The sequence below is a fragment of the Scyliorhinus torazame genome, chromosome 16, assembly GCF_047496885.1.
Source record: "Scyliorhinus torazame isolate Kashiwa2021f chromosome 16, sScyTor2.1, whole genome shotgun sequence".
NCBI lineage: Eukaryota > Metazoa > Chordata > Chondrichthyes > Carcharhiniformes > Scyliorhinidae > Scyliorhinus > Scyliorhinus torazame.
Genome location: NC_092722.1, coordinates 92,071,006 through 92,096,014, shown reverse-complemented (window position 1 = coordinate 92,096,014; position 25,009 = coordinate 92,071,006). Strand labels below are relative to the sequence as shown.

At 48.1% G+C, this 25,009-nt stretch overlaps 1 protein-coding gene across 2 annotated transcripts in view; it reads right to left on the bottom strand.

Moving 5' to 3' along the window:
- The window catches only part of LOC140392946 (guanine nucleotide-binding protein G(I)/G(S)/G(T) subunit beta-3-like), a 142,626-nt gene that overhangs the window by 2,562 nt on the left and 115,055 nt on the right, over window positions 1–25,009 (bottom strand). For both annotated transcript variants that reach the window (XM_072478742.1, XM_072478741.1), the window contains exons 6-9: window positions 22,000–22,162; window positions 21,709–21,775; window positions 10,576–10,777; window positions 7,015–7,231 (exon numbers count right to left, since the gene is read on the bottom strand). In XM_072478742.1, the coding sequence (XP_072334843.1) occupies window positions 7,015–7,231; window positions 10,576–10,777; window positions 21,709–21,775; window positions 22,000–22,162 (649 nt within the window). The remainder of the gene's footprint in view (window positions 1–7,014; window positions 7,232–10,575; window positions 10,778–21,708; window positions 21,776–21,999; window positions 22,163–25,009) is intronic.

Here is a 25,009-nt window from a genome sequence, read left to right as displayed (position 1 = left end):
GATAGGCCTTATTGGAGCAGAGAAGACTTGAGGGGTGATCTGATAGAGGTGTACAAGATTATGAGGGGCATTGCCAGGGTGCATAGGGAGCATCTGTTCCCCTTAGTTGAAGGATCGGTTACAAGGGCACAAGTTCAAGGTGAGGGGAGGAGGTTTAGGGGGGATTTGAGGAAAAACCTCTACCTAGAGCATGGTGATGGTCTGGAATGCACTGCTTGAGAGGGTGGAAGAGGTGGTGGGTTTCCTCATCCTTTTAAAAAGTACCTAGTGAGCACTTGGCGCGACATATCATTCAAGACTATGGGCCAAGTGCTGGCAAATGGGATTAGTAGACAAGTCATGCGTCAGTGGACCTATTCTGCGCTGTAGTATCCTGTGGTTCTGTGATTCTTAATTCAAACCAAAATCCATGAGCCAAAGCTTTTATGATGCCTTAATTGCACCTCTGGCTCCCAAAACTTTCAAACCAGGATTCCTTAAAGACATTTCTACAGCAATCACACACACACTAACCCAGGCTTTTAACCCATTACTGCACCAAATACCTATAAATATAACATATCTGAAATTTCCAGATTCATCACCCCCCCCCACCCCTTAAAAACATGACTCTAAGCTAGGCTTTTAACCCTTAATGAATGTACATTGTGGTGACTGACCAGGGACTAGCGCTTAGGCCTGATAAAAATTGGCCATTTTAAAATAAAGAATTGGGCACTTTAAAACAAGCCACAGTCACTCCAGCACAGCCTCATGATTCGAACTGGCCAAGTTTGAATACACTGGAGGTCGGACAGGCTGCCAAGACATGTCCAGACCTGCCCTGTCAATCGGCCAGAAAGAGAAAATCGATCCGATCAAACAACAAAAGAACAAAGAAAAATTACAGCACAGAAACAGGCTCTTCGGCCCTCCAAGCCTGTGCAGATCCAGATCCTCTATCTAAAACTGTCGCCTATTTTCTAAGGATCTGTATCCCTCTGCTCCCTGCCCATTCATGTATCTGTCTAGATACATCTTAAATGACGCTATCGTGCCCGCCTGTACCACCTCCGCCGGCAATGCATTCCAGGTACCCACCATCCTCTGCGTGAAGAACGTTCCACGCATATCTCCCTTATTCCCTCTCACCTTGAACTCATGACCCCTAGTAATTGAGTCCCCCACTCTGGGGGAAAAAGCTTCTTGCTATCCACCCTGTCTATACCTCATGATTTTGTAGACCACAATGAGATCCACCTCAATCTCCGTCTTTCTAATGAAAATAATCCTAATCTACTCAACCTCTTTTCATAACTAGCGCCCTCCATACCAGGCAATATCCTGGTGAACCACCTCTGCACCTTCTCCAAAGCATCCACATCCTTTTGGTAATGTGGCGACCAGAACTGTACGCAGTATTCCAAATGTGGCCGAACCAAAGTCTTATACAACTGTAACATGACCTGCCAACTCTTGTACTCAATACCCCTTCCGATGAAGGAAAGCATGCCGTATGCCTTCTTGACCACTATCAACCTGCGCAGCCACCTTCAGGGTACAATGGACCTGAACACCCAGATCTCTCTGTACATCAATTTTCCCCAGGGCTTTTTCATTTACCGTATAGTTTGCTCTTGAATTGGATCTTCCAAAATGCATCACCTCACATTTGCCCGGATTGAACTCCATCTGCCATTTCTCCGCCCAACTCTCCAATCTATCTATATTCTGCTGTATTCTCTGACAGTCCCCTTCACTATCTGCTACTCCACCAATCTTAGTGTCATCTGCAAACTTGTTAATCAGACCACCTATATTTTCCTCCAGATCATTTATGTATATTACAAACAACAGTGGTCCCAGCACGGATCCCTGTGGAACACCACTGGTCACAGTTCTCCATTTTGAGAAACTCCCTTCCACTACTACTATCCGTCTCCTGTTGCCCAGCCAGTTCTTTATCCATCTAGCTAGTACACCCTGGACCCCATGAGACTTCACTTTCTCCATCAACCTACCATGGGGAACCTTATCAAATGCCTTACTGAAGTCCATGTATATGACATCTACAGCCTTTCCCTCATCAATCAACTTTGTCAATTCCTCAAAGAATTCTATTAAGTTGGTAAGACATGACCTTGCCTGCACAAAACCATGTTGCCTATCACTGATAAGCCTATCCCTCAGTATCTTCTCCAGCAGCTTCCCCACCATTGACGTCAGGCTCACCGGTCTATATTTACCTGGATTATCCCTGCTACCCTTCTTAAACAAGGGGACAACATTAGCAATTCTCCAGTCCTCCTGTACCTCACCCATGTTCAAGGATGCTGCAAAGATATCTGTTAAGGCCCCAGCTATTCTCTCTCTCACTTCCCTCAGTAACCTGGGACAGATCCCATCCGGACCTGGGGACTTGTCCACCTTAATGCCTTTTAGAATACCCAACACATCCTCCCTCCTTATGCCGGCTTGACCCAGAGTAATCAAACATAGATCGATATGCACTGGTCTATTGTTGCAAACCTCGGTCAGGCCACACTCTCAGGTACCTAGAGTTCCCGCCGTCACCTTTGGTAAAGGTGTGCGTGCGAGTAAGGCCACTAGAGATGGAGACCTGGGGAGGGTACAGGTGACCTGTCAATGGGGAATCAATCGGAGCATTGTACATTAAAACCCCTTTTCGATACCTCATTGGCAAAAGGACACAGGAAGTGGGAAAAGGGCGCAAAACCAAAGGGGGATAAAAGTAGGACTCTGGGCCCGTCGGCAGTAAGGACTCGGTGTGGGAGGTGACCTTGACCAGACCAGGGCAGGAAGGAAAGAGACTGCCAGCGAGAACCACCTTTGTGAAGATGGACCAGAGGAACATGGTGATCAGATCCATAGCCCTTCCAAGCCATGTTTGCGGCTAGTATACACTGATCTTGGGAAGCTCTAGTATTTTGTGGGTCATCTCGGTTAATTGTGTTAAATAAATTTTGTTGAATTTGAACTTGTGTTTGTGGTTTGTTCTTGTTAATAAAGACACCCAAGATAAAACCTTTGAAAGTCGAAAGTATCTGACGTTTTACAGATACCAACAACATACAACACAATATATCTGAATTTCCTACATTCATCACATCTCCCCCCTTAACAACACCCCTCTAACCCAGGCTTTTAACCCTTACTGCACCAAATACCTATAATACAATATATCTGAAATTCCAGCATTCATCACACAATGTGTGTTGCACATGCCAGGGACCATGTGTGTTGCTCACAGGACGCACCATGTGTATTTCACATGCCAGGAGCTGTGTGCGTTGTGCGCAGTAGGAGACGTGTTGCTTGTGGGAGGGCCGTGTATGTTGCACATGGCAACCATGTGTATGCGTGTGTGCACAGCACATGGGGACATGGATGTGTACGCGTATATGTCTGCGTTGGTGCAGACTCGATGGGCCGAAGGGCCTCTTCTGTACTATTATTCTGTGGTTCTGATTCTGTGATGTATGTTTGTGCACCCGAGGACATGTGTGTGCAGGCCGTGTGTGCACCAGGGGGTATGCGCGTGTGCACCAGGGGGTATGGGCGTGTGCACCAGGGGGTATATTTGTGTGCATGCGCGCATGCCAGGGACGTTTGTGTGCATGAGAGGGGTCACGTGTGCCAGGGAACATGTGTGCATGTGCGAGGGGTCGTGTGTGCTGTGTGCGCCATGAGCCATATGTGTGTGACGGGCCTTGTGCTGGGCTGTAACGTTACAGGCCCGTGACCCTGCGACAGCTGCAAACAATTAGAGATGTAATCACCTTTGAGCAAAGATATACAAATTAGGAGGAGGCCCATCGAGACTGCTCAACCATTCCATGAGGTCACAGCTGACCTCCGTGTAACCTCATCCCCACATCCCCGCCCATCTTAATCTCAATCTGTGAAGTGAGAGTATTAAGCGGTGTGGAAACGATCTGAGTGACGAGTTGAAACACAGATCAGCCATAACCTAAACACCTTTCCTCTCCAACCACTGAAACATTTCTCACCTCCCAAATGTGCATCCATTATTGCTGGGACCCAGTGCTTGAGTTCCTCAGATCACGTTTCCACCCGGTCATTTGGGCCAAGATGGCTTTTCTCGACTGTGACACCTATTGCTACTGTGGCAGACCTAAACTGGGCGGCACGGTAGCACAGTGGTTAGCACTGTTGCTTCACAGTGCCAGGTTCCCAGATTCGATTCCCGGCTTGAGTCACTGTCTGTGCGGAGTCTGCATGTCTCCCCGCGTCTGCGTGGGTTTCCTCCGGATGCTCTGGTTTCCTCTCTCAAGTCCCAAAAGCCGTGCTGTCAGGTGAATTAGACATTCTGAATTCTCCCTCAGTGTACCCGAACAGGTGCAGGAATGTGGCAACAATGGGCTTTTCACAGTAACTTCCATTGCAGAACATAAGAACTAGGAGCAGGAGTAGACCATCTGGCCCTTTGAACCTACTCTGCCATTCAATGAGATCATGGCTGATCTTTTGTGGACCCAGCTCCAATTTCCCGCTCTAACACCATAACCCTTTATTCCTTTAGTCTTCAAAAAAAAATCCATCTTTATCTTGAAAACATTTAATGAAGGAGCCTCAACTGCTTCACTGGTCAGGGAATTCCATAGATTCACAGGCCTTTGGATGAAGAAGTTCCTCCTAAGCTCAGTGCTAAATCTACTACCCCTTATTTTGAGGCTATGCCCCCTAGTGCTGCTTTCGCCCGCCAATGGAAACAACCTGCCCGCATCTATCCTATCCCCTTCATAATTTTATATGTTTCTATAAGATTCTGCCCGCATCCTTCTAAATTCCAACGAGTACAGTCCCAGTCTACTCAACCTCTCCTCGTAATCCAACCCCCTCAACTCTGGGATTAACCTAGTAAATCTCCTTTGCACACCCTCCAGCGCCAGTACGTACTTTCTTAGGTAAGGAGACCAAAACTGAACACAATACTGCAGGTGTGGCCTCACTAACACCTTATACAGTTGCAGCATAACCTCCCTAGTCTTCAACTCCATCCCTCTAGTGTCATGTGAGGGTCTCTTTAAGAAAAGTGTGTTTTGTCAAATGGCTGCAGTGATGTAATTGTGTTGGTGGAGCTGCTGTGATTCTGACTTTTACTTTCGTTTTGAGCTGGAAGCTGTTTTATAGCTCTGAGTTTTTTGGTTTTGGTTTCAGTTCGGGAGCTGCATTCAAACCAAGAAGGTGTATTTTGGTCTCTCAGCATGCTAAAGAATTTATCCAGACCACTTGATAACTTCAAAGTAATACCTGTTTTCTGTAAGGAATTCAATCCTACTGTTTTGTGGAAAAAAGGGTGTTTGGCTTATGGATGTTGTTAGAAAAGTTATTAAGGCTTACCTATAGAGTACTGTATCTTTGGGGGGTATTTGTGTTGGTAGTTGTTAAGATGTTTACTGTGTCTTCATAAAATGTTAACTGGATTCATAGAATGAATATTGTTTTGTTTAAAAATACTTTAAATCTCTCTTGTATAACACCTGGAAAATGGGCCCTCGTGCTCCTCATAACCAAAATCTATTAAAAGATATACTTTGGTGTTCTCTAAACCCTGGTCCATAACACTAGCAATGAAGTTCAAAACTCCATTCACCTTCTTAATCATCTGTTGCATTGTTAATGTAAGCCTACTGGTGACAATAAAGATTATTATAAATATTATTGTAACTCAGACCGTGTTGCCGGGTGAGGCAGCTTGAACTGGGGTCCACTCGCATCGATCTCATCGTAACCAGAGAGTCCCTTGCAACGGCTTCTCCTTTCCCCCTCGGTTCCTCTGGTGTCCCCTCTCCATGGATCTACTCCTCACTCCCTCCATCTACACGATTCCCCTCGGTGTATGCTGAGGGCAGCCAGTCCCACCTCACCAACATCCCCCGTGCCACTGGCCTGCAACACCTCAAATTTAAAAAGCTTGTTTTCAATCCCTCCTCCATCTCTGTAACCTCCTCCAGCCCCACACCCTTCCCTATCTCTGTAACCTCCTCCAGCCCCTACACCCCTCCCTATCTCTGTAACCTTCTCCAGCCCCCAAACCCTCCCTATCTCCATAACCTTCTCCAGGCCTCACACCCCTCCCTATCTCTGTAACCTCCTCCAGCCCCCATACCCCTCATCATCTCTGTAACCTCCTCCAGCCCCTACACCCTTCCCTATCTCTCTAAACTTCTCCGGACCCCACATCCTTCCCTATCTCTGTAACCTCCTCCAGCTCCCACATCTCTCCCTATATCTGTAACCTCCTCCAGCCCCTACACCCCTTCCTACCTCTGTAACTTCCTCAAGGCCCTTAACCCCTCCCTATCTCTGTAACCTCCTCCAGCCCCCACAGCCCTCCCTATCTCTGTAACCTCCTCCAGCACCCACACCCCTCCCTATCGGGGTAACCTTCTCCAACCCCCACATCCCTCTCTATCTTTGTAACCTCCTCCACCCCCACACCACTCCCTATCTATGTAGCCTCTTCCAGCCCCTACAACCGTCCCTATCACTGTAACCTCCTCTAGTTTCTACATACTTCCTATCTCTGTAACCTCCTCTAGTCTCTGCAGCCCTCCTACCTCTGTAACCTCCTCCGGCCCTCCCTATTTCTGTAACCTTATCCAGCACTCCTTATCTCTGTAATGTCCTACAACCCTTCAAAGCCCCCCATACCCTTCAAATTCTGGCTTCTCGAGCAAGCCCAAAATCCCATCCCTACAGCATTAGTGGCCGTGCCTTCAGCAACCTGGGGGCCTGAGCTCTCGAATTCCCTCCCTAAACATCTTGTTCTCTTTTTACTCCTTGTATGACTCTCGCCTCCTCCTGTTCCTGTGTAACAGATGCGAGAGGGAGTGAATGGGTCACCTCCTGTTCCCGTATAACAGGTTTGAGGGGGGGCTGAATGGGTCTCCTCCTGTTCATGTCTAACAGTCTCGAGAAGGGCTGAACTGGCCTCCTACTGCTCCACAATCTTTCTGGCATATTTCAAGGATAAGCAATCAGCCTCACCACAGCGTTCGCCTTTGAGCGAGTCCCAGATGTTACAGTTGAAGTCGTCATAACCAGCGAGCAGGAGGCGTCCACTGCGGGAGAATGCCACTGAGGTAATTCCGCAGATGATGCTGTCACAGGAATAGCAGGTCAGCTCCTGGTCAGCGCGGAGGTCATATAGGCGACAGGTTGCATCGTCAGAGCCGGTACAAATAGCATTGCCATTGGGGAAGAACTGCAAGGAGCACAGGGTTCATAACCATCAATGTGGCACTGCTTACTGCAAACCCGACCCGTCCCTCGGCCCTCCGCCCACCTGTGCTGGCCCTCGGTTTCTGTCCATGCATGTCTGCCATCAACCCTTCGCCTCCGCGTGATGTCCCTCGACCCTCTTCCCGTACCCCTCGAACTTCCACCCCCACTCCTATACCTGGGGGTGAGTTACAGACTGGAATCTAATCGAGGGCTTCAGGGGGGTTTATATATAGAATAACAGATACCTGGGAGTGAGTTACAGCCTGGAATCTTATCGAGGGGTTCAGGGTGGTTTATATATAGAATAACAGATACCCGGGAGTGAGTGACAGACTGGAATCTAATCGAGGAGATTGGGTTGATTTATGTATAGAATAGCAGATACCCGGGAGTGAGTTACAGACTAGATTCTAACCGAGGGGCTCGGGGTGGTTTATATATAGAATAACAGATACCCGGGAGTGAGTTACAGACTGGGATCTAATCAAGGGGTTCAGGGTGGTTTATATACAGAATAACAGATACCCGGGAGTGAGTTACAGACTGGATTCTATTCAAGGAGTCCGGGGCCGTTTATATATAGAATAACAGCTACCCGGGAGTGAATTACAGACTGGAATCTAATCGAGGAGTTCGGGGAGGTTTATATACAGAATAGCAGGTACCTTGGAGTGAGTTACAGACTGGAATCTAATCAAGGGGATCGGGGTGGTTTATATACAGAATAACAGATACCCATGAGTGAGTTACAGACTGGATTCTATTTGAGGGTTTCAGGGTGGTTTATATATAGAATAACAGATACCCGGGAGTGAGTTACAGACTGGAATCTAATCCAGGGTTTCGGGGTTGTTTATATATAGAATAACAGATACCCAGGAGTAAGTTACATAGAACATAGAACATTACAGCGCAGGACAGGCCCTTCGGCCCTCAATGTTGCGCCGACCTGTGAAACCACTCTAAAGCCCATCTACACTATTCCTTTATCGTCCATATGTCTATCCAATGACCATTTGAATGCCCTTAGTGTTGGCGAGTCCACTACTGTTGCAGGCAGGGCATTCCACGCCCTTACTACTTTCTGAGTAAAGAACCTACCTCTGACGTCTGTCTTTTGTTTATCTCCCCTCAATTTAAAGCTATGTCCCCTCGTGCTAGACATCACCATCCGAGGAAAAAGGCTTTTTCCAAGAGCGGGGGTGTCAATTACAAGGGGTCACGATTTCAAGGTGAGAGGGGGAAAGTGTAAGGGAGATGTGCTGGAACGTTTTTTATGCAGGGGGTGGTGGGTGCCTGGAACACTTTGCCAGCGGAGGTGGTAGAGGCGGGCACGATAGCATTATTTAAGATGCATCTAGACAGATATATGAACGGGAGGGAACAGAGGGAAGAAGATCCTTGGAAAATAGGTGACAGGTTTAGACAAAGGATCTGGATCGGCACAGGCTGGGAGGGCCGAAAGGCCTGTTCCTGTGCTGTAATTTTCTTTATTCTTTGTTCTTTATGACAGATAACTGAGAGTGAGTAACAGACTGGAATCTAATTGAGGGGTTCAGGGTGGTTTATTTATGGAATAACAGATAACTGAAAGTGAGTTACAGACTGGAATTTAATCGAGAGGTTCAGGATGGTTTACAGATAGAATAACAGATACCCGGGAGTGAGTTACAGACTGGAATCTAATCAAGGGGTTTGGGATGATTTATATATAGAATAACAGGTACCTGGGAGTGAGTTACAGACTGGAATCAAATCAAGGGGTTCAGGATGATTTATGTATAGAATAACAGATACCCAGGAGTGAGTTATAGATTGGTAACTAATCAAGGGGTTCGGGATGGTTTATACACAGAATAACAGATGAGTGAGTTACAGACTAGATTCTAATTGAGGGTTTCAGGGTGGTTTAACAGATACCCGGGAGTGAGTTACAGACTGGTATCTAATTGAGGGGTTTGGGATGGTTTATATATAGAATAACAGATACCCGGGAGTGTGTTACAGACTGGAATCTAATCGCGGGGTTCTGGGTGGTTTATTTATAGAATAACAGATGACGAGAGTGAGTTACAGACTGGAATCTAATCGAGAGGTTCAGGATGGTTAATGTAGAGAATAACAGATACCCGGGAGTGAGTTACAGACTGGAATCTAATCGAGACGTTCAGGATTGTTTATGTGTAGAATAAAAGATACCCGGAAGTGAGTTACAGACTGAAATCTAATCAAGGAGTTCGGTGTGGTTTATATATAGAATAATACAGACCCGTGAGTGAATTACAGACTGAAATCTAACCGAGGGGTTTGGTGTGGTTTATGTATGGAATAACAGATATCCGGGGATAAGTCACAGACTGAAATCTAATAGAGCGGTTCAGGCTGGTTAATATATAGAATACCAGATACCCGGAGTGAGTTACAGACTGGAATGTAATCAAGGGGTTCAGGGGGGTTTATATACAGGATAACAGATACCCAGGAGTGAGTTACAGACTGTAATCTAATCGAGGGGTTCGGTGTGGTTTATATATAGAATAACAGATACCCGGGAGTGAGTTACAGACTGGAATCTAATCAACGGGTTTGGGATGATTTATATAAAATAACAGGTACCCGGGAGTGAGTTACAGACTGGAATCTAATCAACGGGTTTGGGGTGGTTTATTTATGGAATAACAGATATGCAGGAGTGAGTTACACACTGGAATCTAATCAACGGGTTTGGGATGATTTATATAAAATAACAGGTACCCGGGAGTGAGTTACAGACTGGAATCTAATCGAGGGGTTCGGGGTAATTAGTACAAAGAATAACTGATACCCGGGAATGAGTTGCAGATTGGAATCTACGCAAGGGGTTCAGGGGGGTGGCACACTAGCACACTGGTAGCAAAGTGGTTAGCTCTGTTTCTTCAAGCGCCAAGGTCCCAGGTTTGATTTCCGCTTGGGTCTGCACCTTCTCCCCGTGTCTCCCAGAGTTTCCTCTGGGTGCTCCGGTTTCCTCCCGCAAGTCCCGAAAGACTTGCTGTTAGGTAATTTTTATATTCTTAATTCTCCCTCTGTGTATCCGAACAGGCGGTGGAGTGTGGCGACTGGGTGCTTTTCACAGTAACTTCATTGCAGTGTTAATGTAAGCCCTCTTGTGACAATAAAGATTATTTTAAAAAGGGGGGTTTATATGTAGAATAACAGATACCTGGGAGTGAGTTACAGACTGGATTCTAATGGAGGGGTTCTGGGTGGTTTATATATAGAATAACAGATACCCGAGAGTGAGTTGCAGACTGGAATCTAATCGAGGGGTTTGTCGCTGACACTCACACAGATTGCGTTGATATCTGATTCGTGTCCCAGGAAGGTTTGACGACACTCCGCTTGCCGGATGTCCCAGAGCTTGGCTGTGGCGTCGCAGGCCCCCGAGATGAAGAGCGAGAAGTCGGGGGAGACGGCAAGACTCATCACGTCGCCGCTGTGTCCTAGGAAGGTGGTCTTCTCCCGACCCGTCTCGATGTCCCAGAGCACGCTGTGGGGAGTGAGGAGTATAATTAAAATGAGGTGATGCATTTTGGTAGATCGAATTGAGGCAGGAGCCACTCAGTTAGTGGTCGGGAGTTGGGGAGAGTTATCGAACAAAGAGATCTAGGAGTACAGGTTCATAGCTCCTTGATTGACACTAAGAGTTTCTATAGATATATGAAGAGAAAGAGATTGGTAAAGAGAAATGTAGGCCCCCTACAGACAGAAACAGGGGAATGCATAATAAGGGACAAAGAAATGGCTGAGCAGTTGAATACATACTTTGATTCTGTCTTCACAAAAGAGGATACAAATCAGACACCAGAAATGTTGGAGAATGAAAGGTTGAGTAAGAGGGAAGAACTGAGGAAGATCAACATTAGTAGAGAAATAGTGCTGGGAAAATGGATGGGATTGAAGGCGGATAAATCCTCAAGGCCTGAAAATCTGCATCCCAGAATCTATTATAAAGAACATAATAGCAGAACATTTAGAAAGTAGTGACAGGATCAGTAAGAGACAGCATGGATTTATAAAGGGGAAATCATGCTTGACAAATTCTTTGTAGATGTAACCAGTGCAGTTGACAAGGGGGGGGGCAGTCAATATGGTATATTTGGACTTTCAGAAGGCGTTTGACAAAGTCCCGCATAAGAAATTATTCTGCAAAATTAAAGCGCATGGGATTGGGGGAAATGTATTGAGGTGGATAGAAAACTGGTTGGCAAAGAGGAAACAAAGAGTAGGGATTAATGGGTCCTTTTCAAATTGGCAGGCAGTAACCAGTGGGGTACCACAGGGATCGGTGCTGGGACCCCAGCTAGTCACAATATATATTAATGATTTAGATGAGGGAATAAATGTTACATCTCAAAGTTTGCAGATTAAAAAAAATTTTTTTTTAGACCATAGATGTTTACAGGATGGAAACAGGCCGTTTGGCCCAGCTTGTCCATGCCACCCAGTTTCTATCACTAAGCTAGTCCCACTTGCCCACATTTGGCCATATCCCTCTATACCCACACTGCCTGTGTAACTGTCTAACTTTTTTAAAGGAAAAAATTGTACCCGCCTCTACCACTGCCTCTGGCAGCTCGTTCCAGATGCTCACCATCCTCCGTGTGAAGAAGTTTCCCCTCTGGTCTCTTTTGTATCTCTCCCCTCTCACCTTAAACCTATGCCTAGACTCCTCTACCTTTGGGAAGAGATGTTGACTAGCTATCTTATCCATGCCTCTCACTATTTTATAAACCTCTATAAGATCATCCCTAAGCCTCCTACGCTCCAAGAACATTGACAAGAACATTGCACCCAAATTTGACTCAGTTCATAATCTGTATCCATATGTGAATCCTTTCCAGTCACTGTCTAGTGATCAGGAAAAAGGAATTATCTTATGATTTCCCTGTTCAATTGTATCTTCCCTAACTCTTACTCCAACTGAGATAAGGTAGCACTGAATAGATCTGGGCATTAAGCATGACATATCTGAGTCTATGATGTACACTGATCTTTACTCTTATCCACTAGGCCAGGGTACAGATCTTTTAAACCTGGGGTTTTAGTATACTGGACCAGACCCCAACATTTTCCAAGGGAGTGGACGAGAACTGCAAACAATGTTTTTTAAATTTGTAAAACTGTGAGGAAAGGATACATCACACCAGGAGTGCTGACTCTGATCAATAGGTAAGTTTTATGTTAAAACAAACTTTAACTTAAACACAGAATTAACCACATTAACATCAAAGAAAAAAGCTTTACAATGATCAGTTAAACAGTTCTTAAACATAAGGAAAAACTTAAACTTATTATCTATACCTGCTGATAACTACAATTAAGCAACTCAATAAAGTTCAAATGCCACTTATGAATAAAGTTTATTAAAAAATATTTTTTATTCTCCTTTTTCACATTTTGTCCCAAATTTACACCCACCAACAATAAACAATAATCAGTAACAAATATGTCAATCCCGATGATACCAAGTTGGGTGGGAGGGTGAACTGTGACGAGGATACAGTGATCCTACAGCATGATCAGGGCAGGATGGACGAGTTCACTTATCAGCACGGTTCAATTCCCGTACCAGCCCCGCCGAACAGGCGCCGGAATGTGGCGACTGGGGGCTTTTCACAGTAACTTCATTTGAAGCTTACTTGTGACAATAATCGATTTTCATTTCATTCATTTTCATTTCAATGGCAGATGCAATGTAATTTGGATAAGTGTGAGGTTATTCACTTTGGAAGCAAAAACAGGAAGGCAGATTACTACCTGAATGGTTATAAATTGGGAGAGGGGAGTGTGCAGCGGGACCTGGGTGTCCTTGCGCACCATTCGCTGAAGGTAAGCATGCAGGTGCAGCAGGCGGTAAAGAAGGCGAATGGTATGATGGCCTTCATTGCGAAAGGTTTCGAGTACAGAAGCAGGGATGTGTTGCTGCAATTGTACAGTGCCCTGGTGAGGCCACACCTAGAATATTGTGTGCAGTTTTGGTCTCCTTTTCTGAGAAAGGATGTTCTTGCTCTCGAGGGAGTGCAGCGAAGGTTTACAGACTGATTCTAGGGATGGCGGGACTGTCATATGAGGAGAGATTGACTAGGTTTTGTGAGGGCCACGAAGAATCCAGCACCAGTTTCAAGGATACAAAGAAATAACATTTATTTACAATAACATATATAAACACAACAGCAGCAACCTCGCTTGCTGCTTACTCCTTCCTGCTGGTTCCAAACTGGCCAGCTTTATTTATACAAGGAGTCTGCTAATGATTTCTCCGCCCCCCTCATTGGGGAAGCTCATACTCCCACAGGATTGTGGGATTATCATTAGTCCCCAGCCAATGGTAAGCAGGCAGGTTATAACATTCCTCCCCCCAAAGTCCAAGGAATCCACTGAAGATCCTGGCGAAGGAGGGCGTCGGATTCGTTTTGCCGCAGGCCGGACACCATTTGCACGAGGCGCTGGATCGGGCGGCGTGTAATGAGACGGAGACCGGCGCTTCCGTGATGAACGACGTAACGGTTGTACATCCACGGCCCGTGGGCCCGAGGATCCCCCCTCTGATGCGTCCTGTGTCTCCATCTCGGAGTCAGAGTCTGCTGCCTCTGTCATCTCGGCGTCTCTATCTCCGCGCGGTTCTGTAACGATCTGCACAGGCTTTGAGTGAGGCACCAGAGGAAGATTGTGAGGACTACTTTCCATTGTCTCTAGTCTCTGCGGCTGTAGAAATGAGCTCCGGGTGCGGGGAATCTTTGTAAGGGATAGTCTTTTGGACCGAACGTGGTCTACATGTTTGTGCTGGAGACGACCCTGGGCTTGCACCTGGTAAGATATAGGGCCCGTTTGGCGAAAGATTGCACAGGGACCCACTGGACACCACCAGCAAAATTGCAAACGAACACTGGGTCACCGGGCGCAAACTGCCGAATCAGCCGATGCCGAGAAAAACCCTGTCCCTGCCGTTCTTGTGTGCGGCGTACTTTTGCGCCAATGTCCGGGAAAACCATACTAAGGCGGGTGCGTAGTCTCCGACCCATTAGGAGTTCTGCGGGAGCTACCCCAGTCACCGCATGGGGGGTGGTTCTATACGAAAACAAAAAGCGAGCCAGTCTCGTGTCCATTGACCCGGAAGACTGCTTCTTTAGGCCTTGTTTGAATGTCTGCACTGCGCGCTCCGCCAACCCATTTGAAGCCAGGTGGTAAGGGGCAGTACGGATATGGCGTATGTCGTTCATCTTCATGAACCTCGCAAACTCCCCTCTGGTGAATGGAGTGCCGTTATCCGTGACCAGCACCTCGGGGAGGCCATGTGTACTAAAAGACAATCGCATCTTCTCAATTGTTGCGCAGGATGTTGTGCCTAGCATTGTATGCACCTCTAGCCATTTAGACTGGGCATCAATTAATAAAAGGAACATGGATCCTTGAAAAGGGCCGGCGAAATCCGTATGCAAGTGCGCCCAAGGCCGCCCTGGCCATTCCCAGTGATGTAGGGGTGCGGCCGGCGGAAGCTTCTGATGCTCCTGACAAATGGAGCAGTTTTGGGCCACCTTTTCAATGTCGGCGTCGAGGCCTGGCCACCAAACATAACTCCGGGCCAACATTTTCATTTTGGTCACACCTGGATGCCCGTTGTGCAAGTCTCTTAGTATCAGCTCCTGTCCATTTTCCGGGACAATCACACGCATCCCCCACAAGAGGATGCCGTCTTCCACGCTGAATTCTGACAGCTTGGAGGAAAATGCCCGCAACTCGCCTGGGAGCTGTCTATGCTGCCCACCATACAGGACTATGTGTCGAACCTTTGACAGGACTGGCTCCATCTGGGTCCACTCACGGATGCCGTGACAGGCAAGGTGTCCATAAAATTTGGGGTTGCAACCACCTCACCGGTCGTGGGGGTCGACATGGTGCCGGTCGATAAAGGCAATCGGCTCAGTGCGTCGGCATTCGCTATCTGCGTTCCTGGTTTGTGCTCCAGAGAATACTCGTATGCAGCGAGCAACAAAGTCCAGTGCTGGATCCGTGCAGAAGCAATGGGTGGTATTGGCTTATCCTCTCTGAAAAGTCCCAGCAGAGGCTTAGGATCAGTCACAATAGTGAAGTGGCGGCCATACACGTACTGGTGGAAACGTTTCACTGCAAAGACCACTGCCAGGCCCTCCTTCACGATCTGCGCGTACTTTTTTCCGCTGCAGTCAATGTGCGGGAGGCGAAAGCTACCGGCCGCTCGGCCCCGTTCTCCATCTTGTGGGACAGGACGGCCCCAATACAATACGGGGATGCATCACATGTGACGAGCAAAGGCTTTCCAGGATCATAGTGGGTTAGTAACCCAGACGACGACAATTGTTGTTTTACCCGCCGGAAAGCGGTTTCTTACGGCTGACCCCAAATCCAGGTGTGATTTGTCTTCAGCAGAAGATGCAACGGGGCCAGCGTAGTTGCCAGATTGGGGAGGAACTTCCCGTAATAGTTTACGAGGCCGAGAAAAGAACAAAGATGCGAAGTGTCAGTCGGGGCGGGGGCCTGTTGAATCGCGCGCACCTTCTCTGCGACAGGGTGCAGACCCTCGCGGTCCACCCGATAACCCAGGTAGACTACTTCCTTCGCCTGAAAGACGCACTTTGTGCGACGTAAACGGACTCCAGCCTCCGAAAAGCGTCTAAGGACAGCCTTCAGATTTTCCAAAATGTTCCTACTCCGACGTCCCTGTGATCAAAACGTCATCCAAGTAGACAGCGACACACAGTAAACCTCTCAAAATGCCCTCCATAACGCGTTGAAAAATAGCGCAGGCAGAGGATACTCCAAAGGGCAACCGTGTATATTCAGACAGGCCCCGGTGTGTATTAATCGTTACATATAGTCGGGAGGCAGGGTCCAGCTCCAACTGTAGGTAGGCATGACTCATATCTCATTTTGTGAACGAGAGTCCACCTACAAGCTTTGCGTAGAGATCCTCTATGCGAGGCATTGGATATCGGTCGAGTTGGGAAGCCGTACTCACTGTAAGTTTATAGTCGCCGCATAAGCGAACTGTGACATCTGGCTTCATTACAGGTACAATTGGTGCTGCCCAGTTAGCAAAACGGACGGGCCTGATAATACCCAGTTTCCAAACGAGTGAGCTCCCCTTCTACCTTCTCGAGCAAGGCGTAGGGCACCGGACGCGCCTGGAAATAGTGCGGCGTGGCTCATAAAGTGCGGAGTGCAGGAGTGCGTGGCTCCTGGTTCGACTTGGATACGGGTTACGGCCCCTTTTATTTTCCCCAAACCGGGCTGAAATACATCTGGGTATTGTCCTAGCACCTCAGTCAACCCTCCAAAAACTGTTTGGAGGATGTGCTGCCACTGCAAGCGCAAGTGGCGCAACCAGTCCCGACCCAACAGGCTGGGCCCATGGCCGCGCACCACGATAAGTGGGAAACGCCCCTCCTGGCGCCAATAAACACCAGGGGTCATCGTAGTTCCTGCAATGTCCAATGGTTCCCCCGTGTAGGTGGCCAACCTGGCCTTTGTGTCGGTTAATGTAAGGGTCTGTATACCCTGCTTGATGCGATCGAATGTCCTCTGGGCGATCACGGAGACCGCTGCGCCAGTGTCCAACTCCATCTCAAGCGGGTGACCATTGACCCGTACTGTCACCTTAATGGGGGCCACACGGGGTGCTGCCACACAATGCAGCTGCAGGCAGTCGTCCTCCGTTTCCACGTCCTCAGGAGTAGTCGCCGCAGGTTCATCCACATGGAAGGTACGGCCCCTGGGCTGGTCCCAGTTTTGGTCAGAACGACGGCGCCTCTGGCGCCCCCAGGACCGGCGTCCGCGACGGGGACGGCGCCTACAAGTCTGACACGGACATGGTTCCTCATCCATTGGTACCGGAGAAGGCTCCCTTCGGGGAGGAATGTCCGACGGCCACTGGCGTCGATCCAGACGTCGTCTCGCCCAAGGTACCGCAGGAGTGCGGGGGGACGTTTTCGGACGGAAGGGATTCGCCCCAAGGCATGCACTTCCATTCCCTGTATCTCCTGCACTCCTCGTTCTGCGCTCTCTCGGGACAATACTATTTGAATGGCCTGTTGAAAAGTCAATGTTGGCTGAGCTAACAACTTTCTCTGGGTGGCCGCATTGTTAATACCGCAAACCAAACAGTTACGTGACATTTCTGACAAGGTCTCACCATAGTCACAGTACTCCACAATCCTGCGTAGCCTGGATAGAAAGTCGGCAAGGGATTCTCCTGGGGTCCTCTCAGCGGTATCAAATCGGTAACGTTGGACTATTGTGGACGGGTTTGGGTTAAAATGCTGCCCCACTAAATTCACAAGTTCATCAAATGTTTTGGTGTCTGCGCAGCTGGGTACGTAAGGCTCCTAATCACCCCAAACGTATGCGGGTCGCAGGCGGTGAGCAATATGACCACCTGGTGCTCATTTTCGGTGATATTGTTTGCCCGGAAATAGTAATGCATCCGTTGTGCATACTGGTTCCATCTTTCCAGCGCAGCATCAAAAACATCCAAACGTCCGTACAGAGGCATGGTGTAATAGAAAACAACTTCCAACCTGTATCCAACAAAAAGCCAGGGAGGTGGCTTCAGCAGTGTAGACAGCTATTCACTTTAACCCTCGTCGCCAGTTTTGTGAGGGCCACGAAGAATCCAGCACGAGTTTCAAGGATACAAAGAAATAACATTTATTTACAATAACATATATATACACAACAGCAGCAACCTCGCTTGCTGCTTACTCCTTCCTGCTGGTTCCAAACTGGCCAGCTTTATTTATACAGGGGGTCTGCTAATGATTTCTCCGCCCCCCTCATTGGGGAAGCTCATGCTCCCACAGGATTGTGGGATTATCATTCGTCCCCAGCCAATGGTAAGCAGGCAGGTTATAACACTAGGTTAGGAATGTTTTCGTTGGAGTTCAGAAGAATGAGGGGGATCTCATAGAGACTTATAAAATTCTAACAGAACTAGACAGGATAAATGCAGGGAAGATGTTCCCAATGGTGGGTGTGTCTAGAACCCGGGATCACAGTCTGAGGATTCAGGGTAAACTATTTCGGATAGAGATAAGGAGAAATTTCTTCACCCAAAGAGGGGTAAGCCTGTGGAATTCATTACCACAGGAAGTAGTTGATGCTAAAACATTGAATATATTCAAGAGATGGCTGGATATAGCACTTGGGGCGAATGGGATCAAAGGCTATGGGGAGAAAGCAGGATTAGGCTATTGAGTTGGGTGATCAGCCATGATCGTGATAAATGGCGGAGCAAGCTCGAAGGGCCAAAAGGCCTCCTCCTGCTCCTATCATCTATGTTTCTCTGATGGCCCCTTGTTCCGCTGTTCCCTACAAGGGTAAACCTTCTCTCTCAATCTGTTGTTTCAAAACCCTTTCAGAATTTAAAATATCTCTAACTCTAACTTCCACCTTCTTTATCTCCAATCATTCAAAACCCATCACGGGTTAAAACCTATGTTTAAATAAAGTTGGAAAACACAGGATTACTTGTTAGCCTCTGGATAAAGAATTCCTTTAAAGGATTCCTTGGAGAGAGAGATCATGTCAGATTAACCCTGAATCTCTGACAGCCATCTGCAAAAGCTGTTGTTCAGCTCACAGATTCCTGCAACACAAACTCAAAACTGACTGCTGGAGACCTAATACAGACCTGGCTCCTCCCATCAGAACATCATCTCTATCCCACTCAAATCCCATGATGTAATCACTTAATTAAGTTTGAACACCAATGTCTCTAATTATCTACTCTCTAGAAATCATAACAAAAACTTATTAGGCCTCTCTTCAAATATAAGCATGGTTTGAAATAACAATGATCTAACTTTTGCTACATCTTAATTGCATCTTATGCAGCCACTATTTCTTTTAGATCAGGATTTTTTTAATGACTCCAGCAGATATACATGCAGCCAAATGCAGGCTATTAAAACCATTACTGCACCAGGTACAAATAATACAATATATATATCAACTTCTTCCACAGTGTTCCTCCGACATTCTGATATCAGCAGTGCATGAGGGTCCTTCCTGCTTATTCCTGTCTAGTCTCTTATTTCCCCTTTTTTTGCCGTTACATTTTTGATTCAGGAATGATTAATGGACATGTTTCTTTAAGGCAAGTGGCCTGTGCCTTTAATTCAAGAAGGAGATTTCAGCAACAGGGGAAATCACTGTGCTGGTTTAAGTTGGAGCTGTAGCCTGATCGGCACTGATGACAGAGATTGGCTGGGACTGGATTTGATTGATTTGGCTGGTGGCCAGTGATTTGGCCCAAAAGGCTCTGCTCTGCCTGGTTACAGGTTGTGATTTGATCTTATCCTGCTGAAATGGTTCAGAGACCTGAGGAGCTATGAATTTTGATTCTGGCAGTCTGGCGAAGAGACACAACTACAACCTCTCCAAAATTATCCAGCTAAACTCTCTACAGAAAGCCTGCTGTGAAGGCGCTTCAGGTGGAACCAGCTAACTCTCTGTCCAATACGCCTGGGGGTGCTGGATTCCTGAAACTAAGAGACCTGTAAGCAGGCCATGAACTTAAAGCAAAGTCTGAAAGTCTGATGAAACAGGACTCTGCCTCTCCAAGAAAATTGTGCGTACAGGTTGCAAAACAAAGCCTGTAATCTTACTGTGAAGAAAGCATGCAAGGAACCATCATCTGAAGCAAAGACTCTTTCCTCTTTCACTTACCTTTTTCTTACCCCTTTCCACCCCTCTGTGTTTGTCTATATTGTGTGTGCTTTTAGAGGGTGGGAGGAAAATTAAAGTGGGAGTTAGGTACATACTAATATTTAACCACTAAGTATCTGCTTTGTATTTCATTAGAGTTCTCATTATAAATAAACAATCGGCATGCTTAAATGTACAAACACAGTGACGGTAATTGTTGGGCAGCCAAGGGCCACAGACTTTGGGTATTTTTATAAGAATTATTGGGGCCTGTGGCACTGGAATTGACCACGCACATGCCCAGGGTGTCGTAACAAGTGTAAATCCACCCTCTCCAGTGGTGCGAATATCTGAATCGTGGGTGTGTCCGTCTGAGAAGAGAGATGGAGTCCTGGAGTAAAGAGAGAGAGTGAGAGAGAGAGGGGCCGTGAAGAGATGGAACGGGTGGGTGGGTGGGGGATGTAGCACAGGTAGGGGCAACACCCAGTGTAGAGCAGGTGAGAAAACAAAGGCCAAAGGCTCAGAGATAATCTGCGATGAAGGGGAGGCAATGGTATTATCACTGGGCTAGTAATCCAAAGAGCCAGGGCAAGATCTGGGAACCCGGGTTTGAAACCCACCATGACATGAGCTTTTTCAAAGACTGTCAGGTTAAGCAGAAGTGTGACACAAACACTATCCACTAGAAGGGTATGCGGGCTATCCCTGAAAGGGATTCTCTCTCTCTCTTCAAACAGTATTTCCAAGAAATCTATGATCAAGTGTACAGCAAACATCCCTGTGTTTGCTAACTTTATTTATAAGTGAGTTTTGACATGTGATGGGGTTTGCTTAATTGGAGATAGAGAAGGTATCAGTTGGGAGTTAAAACGTTTCCTCTTATTGCTAACAGTTTAACTGTTAATTTAAAAACTATTTTCTGTGAAGTTAATCTAGTTTGATCCTGTGTTAATAATAAAGTTTGTTTTAATAAAAGATACCTATTCGGTCAATGCAATCACTCCTGAAGCAAAGTATCCTTCCCTCACAGTTGTACAAATTTTTAAAAAGCGTTTGGGGTTCTTGTCCAGTATTTAAACAAATGTTGGGGTGCGGTCTGGGATCTTAACATTGAGAAGAGAGAGAGAGTGAGAGCACTGGTCTGCCCACCAGGGAAAAGATCTGCTTCACCACCAGGAGCTGAGAAGAGAGAGAGAGTGAGAGAGAGCACTGACCCGCCCATCAGGGCGAAGACGTGATTCAGCACAAGGAGCTAAGAAGAGAGAGAGTGAGAGGGAACACCAGGGCCTTCACCACCAGGAACTGGCTGTGAAGGAGAGTGGATGATTCAAGCTGAAGATGCGAGAGCAAGGTGGTGCAAAATCCTAGTGCGTCTCTCTACCTGACAATTATGTTGCAACCAGAACAGCAAATGTGGAAACGTGTGGGCAAAGACGGCTTTGATACTGACTACTCTACTATTCAATTCCATCTCTCCAGTAATAAATCTGAGAGCTTTGTTGGTATTTTTCTGGCCTTTCATACCTGTGGTAGGAATAAAGACCGTCCTAATCTATAACCTGAGTGGGTGGAGTGGAGGGTATGCGATCAGTGTGGAGGTTGAAGGGCAGCCAATGGTGGAGGCCCAAGAGATCAATCTGCCTTTACATGTCCCTTTGAGAGCTTGAGGCCTAGTTTGAGCCTTGAAGCCTGCCGTTGGCCTTCCTGCGGCAATCCGAATGTTGTTTTTCAACTCACCAAGTGGTGTCGCCGGAACTGGTAATGATCTCGTTGTCGTTCAAGAACCGGCAGCAGGAGAGGTAACCTAGGTAACGAGAAGACAGCGTTCCTTAACAATGGAGAATACTGGGGAATGCTCAGAATGAAGTTTGACTACTCCACCCCCACCCCCAACGCATGTGCCAAGTTGAGAAGCCACTCCCGCTTCACGTGCATGGTTCAGTCCCACAACCTGTACAAGGATTGGCTACTGCAGGGGAGTCCCGGAATGAGGGCTGAAACCTCCGGTTTTAGAGGTGCGGGCCTTACCATTGTGCCCAACTAACTCCCGGTTGACTTTGACATTGCCCTCTCTGGTCTTCAGGTTGTAGATGGAGCACATGTTGTCCAAACCCCCGCAGGCAACACAGTTTCCAGATGGCGCATAGCAACAGGTCATGACCCAGGAGGACCTCAGAGGAATAGCACTGACCTGTGGACAGAAACAAAGCTCAGAATTTCACCCAATATTGTTTAACTCAATGAGATACGGGTTCCCCTGCCCACACACTGACTCTCTCTGGGGTACGGGTTCCAAACACACTGACTCTCACGGGGGTATGGTTCCACACACACTGGGCTGCATTCTCCGTGAATCGGAGAGATGGCCCGAACCCGACAGCGAATGACTCCGGCGTCGGACCCCCCGGAACGTCGCAAATTCTCTGGCCGGGAATGGGCTAGCAGCGGCGTGACGCCATTCGCAACGGCGTCACCTGTCACGGACGCGCGCGGCGTCAGTGATGCCGCGCGGTGTCGCGGCACAAAGGACACCCCCCGGCGTCGCAGCACAAAAGACGCCCCCCCCCCCCCCCCACCGGAGACCTGTCAAAATGGCTGGCCGTCGCACAGCGCCGAGGTTCCAGGAGCGGGACATCGAGGCGCTCCTGGATGCAGTGGAGCAGAGGAGGGAGGCCCTGTACCCCGGACACGGCTGCAGGGTCGCACCATGCCTCAGCCGGTGCCTGTGGTGGGAGGTGGCAGAGGCTGTCAGTGCCGTGGCCATGACAGCAAGAACAGGCACCCAGTGTCACAAGAAGATCAATGACCTTGTCAGGGCAGCCAGGGTGAGTACACCCCCCCCCCCCCCACACCTCCCCACCTCCGATGGGCGGCACATCCCTAGGTGCAACCGACACGGCTGCACCCACCCATGCAGGCTGCAGTGGCAGGATGGGTTGTGAACCTCTGCCAACACACACACAACTGCTGATCCGCATGTATATGTCTGCCTAACACTGTTGCCCTTTATCCCTGCCACCTCCCGCCCCCTCACAGGAGAAGCGCACTCACAACAACCGGGAGCGTGAGAGGACTCGGAGGGGGTCCACCCGAACTGCAACCACTCACCATCCATGACAACATAGACATAGAATTTACAGTGCAGAAGGAGGCCATTCGGCCCATCGAGACTGCACCGGCTCTTGGAAAGAGCACCCTACCCAAGGTCAACACCTCCACCCGATCCCCATAACCCAGTAACCCCACCCAACACTAAGGGCAATTTTGGACACTAAGGGCAATTTATCATGGCCAATCCACCTAACCTGCACATCTTTGGACTGTGGGAGGAACCGCAGCACCCTGAGGAAACCCACGCACACACGGGGAGGATGAGAAGACTCCGCACAGACAGTGACCCAAGCCGGAATCGAACCTGGGACCCTGGAACTTGCAGGTGGACCCGAGGACCGGGAGGTTGCGGATGCAGTGGTCGGGGGCACACCACCAAGTGAGACCCCCCACTGCCTGCCCCCCTTTTCCCCTTCTCCCGTATCCCCCTTCCCCATATCCCCCTTCACCCTTATCACCTTATCCCCCTTCCACCATATCCCCCTTCCCCATATTACCCATATCCCCCTTGCCCCATATTCCCCTTTCCTCATACCCCACATATCCTCCTTTCCCCATAGACCCCTTGCCCCATATCCCTCAAATCCCCCTTCCCCCATAGCCCCCTTGCCCCATATCCCCCTTCCCCCATAGCCCCCTTCCCCCATAGCCCCCTTCCCCCATATACCCCAAATCCCCCTTCCCCCATAGCCCCTTCCCCCATATCCCCCAAATCCCCCTTCCCCCATATCCCCCTTCCCCATATCCCCCTTCCCGCATATTCCCTTACCCCCCCATATCCCCCTTCCTCCATATCCCCCTTCCCCCATATCTCCCCTGCCCCCTATCCCCACCTGCGTCTAACAATGCATGCTGTATTGTGGACTGCAGGACCACATGTCGACCCACCTCAGTTTGCACTGAGTGCTGAATCTGGTGCTTTTTGAGTGCTATAGTAAGAGTTTGGTGACCGAGGGAGTATAAGGCTTCATTTTTATCTAAAGTTTAGTCTTTCTTTTATTTAGTTAATTAACTTAAAAGTTGTTGTTTGGTTTAGAAGAAGGTGAATTTTCAATCAGCTTTAAACAGGCTTCTATTTGTAGGCACTTGCAGCTGGAGCTTGTTAATTAGTTAATTGGATTAGGCCAGTTTTCAGAGGCTAGATTCACAGTATAAAAGTGATCCCCTACAGTGCAGTCTTTGTTTGCACTGAGTGCTGAATTTGGTGCATTTTGAGTGCTATAGTAAGAGTTTGGTGACCGAGGGAGTGCTGAATTTGGTGCATTTTGAGTGCAATAGTAAGAGTTTGGTGACCGAGGGAGTTAGGTGAGGAGGGAGTAAGGTGCTCCTTTCATTTTGTTTCCGACATTTCCGCAAAGAGTGCGAAGAGAGCCAGGAGTTTACAGAAAGTGTAGCTGACTGGGAGCAGAGTCGGAGGGCGGAGATCTAGTTAGTCCACACGGCAGCTATATTCTGTAAGGTAAGAGGGGATGGAGGCTAGGCCAGTTGCATGCTCCTCCTGTAGGATGTGGGTGGTGAGGGATACCACTGGTGTCCCCGCTGACTATACCTGCGGGAAGTGCACCCAACTTCAGCTCCTCAAAGACCGTGTTAGGGAACTGGAGCTGAAGCTGGATGAACTTCGGATCATCCGGGAGGCAGAGGGGGTGATTGAGAAGAGTTACAGGGAGGTAACCACACCCAAGGTACAGGACAAGAATAGCTGGGTTACAGTCAGGGGGAAAAAAACAAGCAGGCAGACAGTGCAGGGATCCCTCGTGGCCGTTCCCCTTCAAAACAAGTATACCGTTTTGGATGCTGTTGGGGGGGGATGACCTACCGGGGGAAGGCCCTAGCGGCCAGGTCTCTGGCACTGAGTCTGGCTCTGGGGCTCAGAAGGGAAGGGGGGAGAATAGAAAAGCAATAGTTGTAGGAGATTCAATGGTTA